The sequence below is a fragment of the Strongylocentrotus purpuratus genome, unplaced genomic scaffold, assembly GCF_000002235.5.
Source record: "Strongylocentrotus purpuratus isolate Spur 01 unplaced genomic scaffold, Spur_5.0 spur5_scaffold_4, whole genome shotgun sequence".
NCBI classification, from domain to species: domain Eukaryota; kingdom Metazoa; phylum Echinodermata; class Echinoidea; order Camarodonta; family Strongylocentrotidae; genus Strongylocentrotus; species Strongylocentrotus purpuratus.
This window is the reverse complement of record NW_022145610.1, coordinates 30,781,540-30,793,603: the sequence shown is the minus strand read 5'-3', so window position 1 is coordinate 30,793,603 and position 12,064 is coordinate 30,781,540. Positions and strand designations below refer to the sequence as shown.

Genomic DNA, 12,064 nt, shown 5'->3' with positions numbered 1-12,064 from the left:
GCCAATATTCACACAATAACAAATATTAACAAGTATTAAAGTGACCATAGGAAAATCCTGCAAGGTTCGTAGATTTATTTCTCTCAAATTTGAAAGCAAAATATGTACAAGACAGTCCAATTCCATGTCAATACAAAACAACAAATATACAAACCAAATTATGACAATAATTTTTTTCCTTCTTCTATATAACTAATACTGGCAAATAGAAACTAAATATTAATTTCTGTGATCTATATTTATATCAATTCAATTCAATTCAATTCAATTCAATTCAATTTTATTTCGCAATATAAAAATCAACAATATATTCAAAGTAACAGTAAATTTGAACTGTGTTTCCAAAGGTTATATGCGGGGCTTTCCATGAAGGTTGCAAAAACCTGTGAAGTTGGATCGCCCATTAAAGAATGAAAAACAATACATCATTACAATTGAAAAATAAGAATTTTTGTACTGAAATAGCAAAATTATTAGACATGGAGCGTATAGTCAGGTTTGCATTACCCAAAGTAAGAAGATATAAAGAAGATATAAAGAAGATATAAAAAAGATATAAAAAAGATATTATTGTATTATTACAAAATGAATTAACAAAGGACTGAAAGACTGAAATCTAAAACACATAGATACACAGCTACAAGCCATGATAACACAAATATTTAACGATAAAATGGTAATCCATAACATTATTTAAAAAAATTATCGTTCACTTAGATTTGATCTCAGTTTCAACAACGTAAATATGCATGTATAACAGGAAAGAAAATGAGTATAAACTATTATTGAAATATTGTTCACTCATGTTTTAAAAAATATAACAATATTGTGGCAATGGCCAGAAATATTCCTACAGAGGAGAGTAGCGGGAAACGTGTGTAAGAAAGAGGGACAGAGAGTCGAGGGTCACAGAGAGTGAGGGACAGAAAACCAGACCCATCGATGCAACATTTTATCCATTGAACTACTCTTGCATCTCAAACATGTGATTTTATCTGAGCAGTTCTATGTTCACTGTGTTACTCTTTTAAACACTAGGCAGCAAGAGCATTCATACCAAATAGTGCTTAACAAAAGAAACTGCTCAATAGATCGGTTTACTAAAATAGTGTTTTATGCATACTGTTTAAAGAAAGATTGTTCCTGACGACCCATGATCTTGCCAGAGGCTTGCCCGACATAACAACAGGTAAAATATGCAGACTGGATTCCAAGTATTGTAGTTCATTCATTAATAACAGTTTCATGGAATAACTTGTCACTAGGTCCCTAGGAAAGGAACATCCATACATTTGATTACGTTAGTAAGCCCGTCTATATATTGCTCCAAACAGCACAACCACAGAATCTCAATATGGTCTGTTTGGAAACCATCTATTGTACGGAAAATATTTGTACTACAAACAAATTATGTGAATACATCAAGCATGGAGGAGGTAAGAATTTAACTTTGCAGCCTGGGGGGTCTTTTACAAAGATCCTATAAAGTTGAACTTATCTCTAAGTTGGACTTAAAAATTATTGAAAGCCATTAGCAGCTTTGAAAATATTTTGTAAAAGTTACTTTAAAAGGCATAAAAAGTTTAATCAAACCAATAATATTTTCTATTTTCAAGGACATTTCATGTTCTTGATGTGGAATTTATAAAATATATACTATAATTTTTGCCTTTAATTTTAAGGCTACAAATGGCTCTCCATAATGTTCAAGTCCAACTTAGAGTTAAGTTTGACATAGGATCTTTGTGAAACAACCCCCTGGACTTCAATAAACACAGACATATCATTTGAATTACAATCCATGATAGGACTCGATCCACATCATATGCTTTAGAACGCAGAGACATTTCACGTCGCACGGAAAGCAAAGAATTATGGGACTCGACAGGATGAGTTATAATAAAAGGTTAACCGTCATACAATGCGATATCCCACAATGCATTCCTCATAACGTCGGTAGATCTCCTACCATACAGACATCAAAGTGTCATTTAAATGCACCGTCCCAACCTTGGATAGGTGATGTTGGACGTGTCAGCGTGCTAAGAAATGATGTATGCATAGCAAAAATAAACGTACGTGTAGCTATAAGGACGACCCCTCCTTTTGTCGGTAGATCTCCAACTATATAGGTGACAATAAACATGTATTATATAATACAGTTATTTGTTCATATTCATTGTCTCAAATACGACCTGCTTTAACGTATGCATTAGAGTTTATTTCTTAGAGTCAAAATCATTGTCAACCCCGAGGGACATTTGAGACAACAACATAAAAGTGATTATGAAATGAGCATAGTTTTTTCCTTGAAAACAAAAATGGAATGTTCAGACTTCTGTAACTTGAGGAATATATACTTTAATCTACTTATAGGTGAGAACATGTCATTTCGATTGCGATTTTACTTACGCTAATCCAGCCTATCAATTGAAGATAGTGCACTCGCCAATAATTTAAAGCCACAGTGCACTACTTATAGCTACTTGCTCCCTCTATATAACAAACAATGCATAATCGGTGACCATTGGTCCCCCATGATCCTTTTTTTTCTTATGTTAATTGAGAGCTGATTTGATGAGATAGCCACCTGTCCAGTGACCTTGCAGAGTAGTCTAATCCGTCATGTTCATTAGTATTGATGGGCTTTAACACAGTATTCACTCACTTTGCAATCATTTGTTTGTGTGATAAAACTGTCATGAGGCACGTAAAAGATTGCGCCATTCGCTGACGCGATCAACAAATGATGCAGTTTTGCAAAGAGCATACACTCATAAGGGTTCCAAGATCCCAGGTTCGTAAACATTATAGTCAAGGAATCCCGTTGTCTAATACAGTACAGATCTTTACATATTCAACCCAATAACAACTACATTCCTACTGATCTAAAGGGCAAAGTTAGTACACAGAAATGTAGCTCAGGTATAGATCTGTCATCTGTGTTTGATTTGAAACCCTCATTTGGGATCAAATTTTTCAGCATCCATATGCTAATTCTTCACAACACAGAACCTCAGCAACAGTCGGATCATTGTTGATAAGGGGCGTGGCTCGTTAGACTACTGATGTCAGAGCCTTCTTCTCCGTCACCATGCTCATCTTCTGGTACTGAAAATAAACCAAAATACAGTTATTAAACATATATAACATATATATATATATATATATAATAACATAATAACATAATAATATATATATATATATATAACATATAATACAGCCTACTGTATATATAAACATGTATATTAGAAGTGTGCTAACATTAATTCGAAATAATTGTGGTCATGAGATACGTACATGAGAAAAATACAAATAAAATCCACATCATACACATACACAATTACTGATCCTAAAATATGTACGTTTGCTGTTTCTTCGATAACACAGATAGATAACAGAAACTTTGTTGCTTTGATTTGATTTAAAAAAAAGATGGTTACATGATAATTAAAGGAAGTATGACAACGTTGGTAAAATCGAGAGAGTTGTTAGAAGTTGCACATAGTTAACAAATATATATATATTATTATTTTTGTATTTATTTATTTTTTAATTATTATTATTATTATTATTATTATTATTTTTTTTTTTTTTTGGGGGGGGGGAGGGAGTGGGGGATGGTGGCACATGCCCCCATGACCCCTTAAGCTATGTCACTGACTCACAATGTAATCCTTCGGCCTGGCGAAGCAGGTTGATATCGATGGGAGGAAGAGCAGATCGGTGCCCGTCGGTGGTGCTTGTATTGTCGCTGGCGGACGAGTGAAATCGTCGCTCGTCGTCACATGTGGCATCATCGTTGATATCGAAGTGTTCATTACTATTGTCATGGTTGTGATTGTTTGACGGGACATGAAGATCTGGATATTGAAGAGAATGAAATGGTTTATAGGAATAAGCCAGTTCACGGTTGCAGTCTGAGCATGAGCAGATAAAGGTCATTGCAGAACAAATATTGAAATACACAGAGACGAAAAACTTAATACGTGCTCATGAAAGTTATGTAATCATTATTCATTCATGCACAAGCAGTGCACTCCATGATACACAGGTGGAAGTATTCTTTGAAAAGGGGAAACAAAGGCTATTTATGTAGCACCTCCATCGCTGTAGGAGTGATTATTTCAAATTGTACAAAGTGGGACCTCTTTATGTTTTAAAGATCTGTGGATATTGGGGGTCATTGCAGTAATGTGCTAACCATGAACTGGTTCCATTCAATAAAGGACAGACATTTTGTGCAACTGCTGATCGATGAATACAACTTGCAAGTTTTTACTAGAGTGTAGAAATATTTGTTGGTGAATATCACACAAAAGAGACTGCATAACAACTCACCTATTCCACTTGTTCAAAGCGGGAAACATAAACGGGACTAGACTAGAATAAACTAGTAAAGGTTTTACTTATGTTGCTCATTATCATCTTTAAATTTCTGTGAATATCAGGATGTTTAGCAAGTAAATATGTTTTTTATCATCTATCATATCTTTGTATGAACTAAATAGCATGTTGACGTTTTTTATGTTGTCACTGATGGTCTAGTTGATATATCAAATCAATAAGCAACGATTAAAATAAAAAATTAAAAATGCGCCTGGTAAACTTTGATCTTTTGATGTAATAAAGAGTGACTGTCATCAAAATCTGTCAAGAGACGAATCTACCAAGATAACTGATCTCATCAAAATTGTCGGGTCAAAATTTAGTCACAGACCTTCCCTCAGTATGTCAGATTTCTTTTTTCTTTTTTCTCAAGGTGTGTTATATATATAATGTTTTTTTGTTTAAAATGAGCATATCACTTTTGTCACCTACCTTCAATTCTGAATGATTGTAACTTATCAGCGAGTGTACTGAAGACGAATTGCTCAACTCTGTTCTGTTCCAACGATTCTAGAAAAGCAGAAACAGCGTTGGCACCTAATCTCAGAAGCTCATCGATGAAGCTGCGAAAAAAAGAAGCGAATCAAATGAATGAGTGAATTTTGTAAATTTTGTATAATTATGCTTCACTTGTACCTTGAGGGGCGGATTCAGAATTGTTTCAAGAGGGTGGAAAGGGGGGGGGGGGGGTTTAGACATTAATTCACCCAGTAGTTTTTTTTGAAATACAGAAAAATTAAAATAGACCGCCTCTTTAAACCCCTTAAAAGCATATTTTTTCATTTCCCCTACAAAATGGAGGGATTGTTAAACCCTCCCCTATCTTAAATCAGATTTACTCACCGTGTTACTTTCTCATCTGTGGTCACATGACTATCGATGACTTGTACCGTTGTTCTGTCAAAGAAACCTTTACTCCTAAGGTACGCGTAATGGCGGCTGGGGTCAAGATGTCCACATAAGAACGGGAGGCTCGAATTAAGAACCTGCAGAAATGAAATTAACCGTTAATGAGTTTGTTGATGAACCTTTAATATATTGGCCATTCCAGAAAACCTATACCCCTGTACTAGTATCACACATACATAAACTACCTCCCATGAACAATATCCTGGATAACTATACCACTGCGGCAACTAATTTGTAGGACAATGAACCCCGGTGGGGTCACTCAATGTGACTTCCGGACCGCATGACCGTTACCAAAATCGCAGAATCAAGCAATGTCCGCGGACAAAATATTCCTCGAAATAAAGAAAATAGGGGTGCACAGGTGTCCCCGTAATTGATAAATAGGGGTCAGGAAAAGGGAAAAGAGAAAACCGGGAAGAAAAATTCTCAGAGCCGAGTCTTGTCCTTGAAATATGGTAAAATAGGGGTAAATTTGCGAAAGTGTCCTTACAATCTTATAAATAGGGGTATTCCAAAGTACGATTTTGTCCTTGTTTTGACGTAAAAAAGGGGGTTAAGTTTCACAAAATGTCCTTGAAATTGACCGCAAAAGGGGGTTATATGCATTGGTAGTAACGGTCATACGTGTCACTCTTTGCAGGGGAGTGACCCCACCGGGCAATGAACATTGGACAACTAAACCTCAGACTAAGTTATCGCCCAGGACACTTATTTTCCCCTGGAAAAAAACCTATCCCCTTGGTTCTATCAACGAAAATGTTACACCTAAGGTATGCATAATGATGGCTAGGATCATTATGCCCGCATAGGAAGGGCAGATGCGATTCAAGAACCTGCAGAAATTAAGAAATTCATGTTGTTGAAATATTATACAACTTTTTAAAGTGTACAACCACGACTATATCCTGGAATATCGTCCTGGACACCTATACATCCCAAGGACATAAACTATCAGACAACCATCTCCTAGGACAATACTGTTCCCTTGGAACTACCCCGGGGGCAATCATTCTTGGACAACTCCCCGCTTTGGTTCTGCAGATACCAGATACCAGATACTAATCTGGTTCTGGTTCTGGTTCTGGTTCTGGATTTTACTCCGACAAAGCAGTATCCCATATCGCGTCAGAGGGATAATTTATAAAAAAATCAGTGTTAATACTATTCATATTTTTAACTACATTGTCTGTAAACATAGCATTTTTTACATAGAATTATAACATACAATGCGCTCTCAATTAAATAATGCAAGATATAAGATCTGCATGTTGCAGAAAAACTATTATACTGAAGTGGAAAAGTAGGCATACTGTTAAAAATAGAAATCATAGTTTAACCATGGACCTACTATAAGAAGGTCCATGGTTTTACCAAAGGGGGAAAACAAATCTTTGTTACCCATTTGTAATGTACATGTTATCCCTTTAAAGACAACAGAGAATTTCTTTAACAAACATTGACATTAAAAAAAAACCCACCTAAATAAGTCTCAAATAGTTCACTATCTTCGGTCAAGGAACTTTCCTCACAGAATGCTAGAGCATTACACAACTGTTTACATACTCGGCAGACAAATAGACAAACCGGATGCCTTTCTAATGACCTTCACACTAACAAAGTAACAACATACCAACCTTCATAATTGCATAAAATTGATGACACTGTTTACATACTCGGCAGATAATTATACAAACCGGATTAATGCATTTCTAACGACATTTACACCAGCAAAGAAACGGCATGAGAAGTTACGAACCATGATAATGTACCAAAATATTCAACTACTGAATGTTGTTAGGCAAATATTCTAGAAATCTTATAGTTTTCTTAAAAAGTACACATAAAATAGTCTACAAATTACGCAAAAGCCATGTGATTGAGAAAAAATAGTGGAACTTATGGTACCAATCAAAATTATCGAGGAAATGTAGGCCCCAATAATGTGTACATTTTCTTTATACATGTTTTTACATGTATGGCAATACAGAGATCGACACGAAGGAAACAAGAACTATACTCGTGTATTAATTGTCATTTCAGTGAAGAAAAAACAATTATATTCATATTTTCTCACAGTTGGCATTAAAAATGTTTATTATGACCCCATAAAAGGGGAAACAGACTAAACTATTTCCTGTTTTGTACATAAGGAAGAAAGAAAGAACGAACGACAGACAGACATACAGACAGAAGAAATGAAAGAAATAAATAAAAAATAAAAAGAAAGGAAGGGAAAAAATAAATAAATTAAATATTTCCTCGAAGGAAGTGAATACTACTGAAACCAGGAGACGGATATTAATATCCCCAATGGCAATGAGCAGTATGAATATAGAAATTGTTCCTTATATCAATACGTGCGGTCATATCAAAATAAATAAGGAAACATAGTTTCAGAATCATAGCGAGTACGTTACCGGTACTTATTTTAGTAGCCCACATAATAATTCAGGTTAAAACCAAGCACCATGAAACGACCAGAAGTTTTAACAGGATCACCTCTCTCTTCTGTACACTGATGCTGATTACCAAGAATAATAGATAATCAATAGTATTGGTTACATTGTGTTGAAACTATAATAGTCTGTTTTTGACATACAGTAGTTGTTGGTACCTTGATCATCAATCAATGAATAGACCTTCAATTGAAAAGATATTGATGAAGATGACTATGATGAGAGCAACAAGAACAATAACAACATCAAGAAAAAATGCAATAAAGATAGGCCTATATAATAATAATATTTATAAAATAATGATGATATGATGATAATGATAAAAATTATATTAATAATAATAATTATTATTATCATTATTATTATATTACTAATCCAACTCCTACTACTACTACTACTACTACTACTACTACTACTACTACTACTACTACTACTACTACTATTAATACTAGTACTTCTCTACTAGACGGTGCTACTTCTACTACTATTTCTATTCTACCAGTACTGCTACTACTATTACACCAACTACTACTACTACTTCTATATACTGCCTCTAGTTCTACTTCAAATCCACTTACACATATAATAATAATAATAATAGCTCACATTTATAATGCGCCTAATACTACGTTTCTAGGCGCGGAACATATTATTACATTATTATATATGAAGAGTTTCATTCCAAAAGGAGCTAAATCCACTTTGGGTACTTCTGAGTAAATCACCTTTTTTATTTCTCCACTTTCCCTTTAGTCATGGACCTTAGTGTTGTTATATATTTTAAAGGTGTCACCCTGGACCAATAATATATGATAAGAAGAAATCTACCAGTTTTTCCTGATTTTTACTAAATTTTTAGAATATTTGTTTTCATGGATTTAGCTCCTTTTGGAATGAAACATGATATTGTACCTGGAAAATTTCATATTTTCTCAATAAAGTCACTGAAATTTATTCAAATTTAGTAGCAAACCTTTCCTTTTAAATAATAATAGTGAAATCACAACTAAAAAAAACCTTTTGAAAAGAAAGTAAACAACATATCACATTTTCATTCCAAAAGGAGCTAAATCCGTTTCATTCCAAAAGGAGCTAAATCCATGTTTCATTCCAAAAGGAGCTAAATCCACAAAATCTAACAATTTAGTAAAAATCAGAAATAAGTGGTAGATTTTTTTTCTTCTTATCATATTATTGGTCCAGGGCGACACCTTTAACATATACAACAACATGAAGGTACATTTCTTAAGGGAAAGTGGAGAAATAAAAAAGTTGATTTACTCAGAAGTACCCAAAGTGGATTTAGCTCCTTTTGGAATGAAACCGATTTGGATTTAGCTCCTCTTGGAATGAAACATGATATTGTACCTAAATTTTTTCATACTTCCTGGTGAAATTTTCAAATGTGATATAGTTTATTTTGTCCCCATGTAGGAAATCATTATTTTAAGACAAATAACTCCATTTTGATAAAATATGGATTTAGCTCCTTTTGGAATCAAGCTCTTCATATATATATATATATTTATATACCTCGCTTTATATTATTTATAAATATAGCCATCTGATTGGTCGAAATTGGAGTGGTGATTTTAGCCATGCCCTGCCTACACTGAGTCAATAGTCTTTTGAAAAGCGCCCTGGGGGACTTTTCAAAAGACTACTGACTTGACATGGTAGGCGGGTATGAGTACTGCAATATTTCATACAAAATCACTTACATTATTATATACATTGAGAATTGTACTCGACCATTAGCACCTGATAAAGCCGATGGCTTGAGAGAAGTGGGTGGACCCATAACATAAATGACAAATGTGGAAAATACAAAACATTAAAATTCACAATAAAAAAAAATGCAAGACGTATACAGAACATTACAAACTAAAACACAACAATAATACAGAACGACATAATTTATATGGTAATTGTATGCATCAGGGAAGTCATTTATATGTGGCAAGAAGACGCAACTTGAGTTTCGACTAGAAAGAACTTAGAGTGGTCACATGTTTGATTGAGTTGTCAATATTATTCCATGATTCCCCTCCTTTTTGTTGAATAGAATTTACCTTTCGTAATTTTAAACGTGCATATGGCAAGAAAATTTAATTTTTTTGTCTTGTGTTAACTTTATGTTTCTTGTCAACTGTAACAAAGTAATTTTCAAACATGGGTGGTAACAAAAATTTTTAATAACGATACATAAAGATTCCTGTTTTAATTGTTATATTATCAGAGAAATTTTATTTATTCAGTTCCTTTGGTTTACGTGTTAATGGATGTCAAAGGATTTTAGCGCACAAACTCGAGTGGTGCGCGTCCAGAGACCCTATTAAGACTCTCGATAGTGTTAACAAACTTAAATACCATGATTGGTAAATCGTACATGTATTCTATGACCCTTTTCGGTATATAAAAGTTATGACTGCTTTAATATTCAAGGTATAGTTGTTTTCAGACGCATACCCAGGGGGGAGTTTTCGGGGGTTAACCCCCCCCCCCCCTCAAATTTGTTTTAAGTGTTAAAAAAAAAATTAAATTAAAAAAGCCTCTTTTTTGTTGTTACTGAAGGGTAAAAAAAAAAAAAAAACCTTACCTCCCCCCCCCCCCCCCCCCCTCCTCCACTGAATGAAATATCTGTCGGCATAATTTCCGGGACAAAAACAAAAACAAAATATATGTGCTCTTACCCCCCCCCCTATTCACTGACCAGCTGAGCGAAATATCTGTCGGCGCGATTTTCAAATTTTAAACCCCCCCCCCCCTTGAAAAATACATTAAAATACATTTATTAATATATTTATAGTCTATTTCATGCATTATAAACCGTGCGAATTATATTGTGGGTAATTATTAATGCTTCCAGACTCATGTGGAAAGATTTTAAGACCTAAGTATAAAGCCTGTAGTACGGAGGAGAAGTAGCCCGGAGCATGTGTGAATGGTTCAAAAAATATGTACTAAGTAGATCGCCATGAATATTAGACTATTCAACGCACATACACACGTACATACCAGACAAAAGTGACTGGTGTATGGTGAATTCCACCAAACCATATCTAGTCTAGTCTATGTATATCAATATCTGTACCTGTTTATAAACCTGCTCTCTCTGTACGGGCGTCAGTTGGCGCAGATTTCTCGGCATTCTTCCTGTGTTTTCCGCTCTGTTCCGATTGTCATGTCCCCGGTTCGAGTCCCCAGTGTTTCTTCTAACAGGGGGATACTGGCCTGACGACAAGGTACTCATTTGCTTGAGTTAGTTGGCAGCTGGTAGATAAACAGAGTCGTACTTGTGATACTGCAGTTAATTTGGCAGCCTTTTTAACTTCCGCCTTTGAAGCACAGGGCCTGACGTCATAATAAAGTTAGTAGTGTCACTGTGCTAACCCGCTAAATGGTGCGTACCTAGTCTCTGATGCAGCTCGTATTTTGGCTAAAGTTTCAAGTTCAAGTTTTCAAGTTTCAAGTTTATTTGTCTTCCAGAAAACACATGTGACAAAATATAATAGAGTATAATCATAACAGTACAATGTAGAACAAAGGAAGACGAGGAGACCTTGGTTGAAGCACAGCTTGTTAAGTTAAGGCCCCCTCATAAAGCGGTAAAATACGTCAGAAAGCTAATGATATCTTCTAGTTACGAGAACATATCGTCATATACTCACTAAGTTCATTAATTTCGAAACATTGTATGACTTACATTGTTCTACAATCACGTTTATACTTTCGTTACCTCAAATGTTAGGACTTTAGACTTTCGATAGGCTCTGAATACACAAGAATACGAAATACATCGGCTACCAGGTGAGCACAAAGGGTGTTTTCGCCGATAATGAGGGGACTTCCCCTTGTCTAGTCTCGCCTGCGAGTCGAGTACCTACTCATCAGAGGCGCCGAAGCCGGGGGGTGGGGGGGGGGGGGGGGGGCGGCACAGTGCACCCCCGACATTTTAAAGTACCCCTAACGTGGCGCTTTTTAACATAGGAAAGGTAGGCCTACCTCCTTTTCACTTAGTGCCCCTTTTTAATTTCTAATAGGTTCACGATCACGTTTACAAATGCTTATTATCGCCTCTTACCGACTCTGATAAGTGCCTCCTTCACCTATGATAATTGCCCCTTTTAGAGAGGAACCCATTTAACTTAGACAAGTGCACTGTTCTTTTGTAATAAGTACCGCTTCTCCTTCTGACAAGTTCCCCTTTTCACCTTGATAAGTGCCCACTTTTATTTTATACGTGCCCCCTTTGCCGCTATTAAAATCTAGTGCCCATTTTCCTTCGACAAGAGCCCAATTATTTT

The 12,064-nt window shown here is 35.3% G+C and overlaps 1 protein-coding gene across 1 annotated transcript; it reads right to left on the bottom strand.

The window, feature by feature from the left end:
• Positions 1–1,669: 1,669 nt before the first annotated feature.
• Positions 1,670–11,128, bottom strand: LOC105446977. Its single transcript, XM_030997870.1, has 5 exons — positions 10,852–11,128; positions 5,233–5,375; positions 4,822–4,952; positions 3,669–3,863; positions 1,670–3,111 (listed from the first exon to the last, which is right to left on the bottom strand). Exons 1-5 carry the CDS (start codon positions 11,008–11,010, stop codon positions 3,032–3,034), a joined length of 708 nt encoding a protein of 235 aa, XP_030853730.1. The 5' UTR covers positions 11,011–11,128; the 3' UTR covers positions 1,670–3,031.
• Positions 11,129–12,064: the final 936 nt, after the last annotated feature.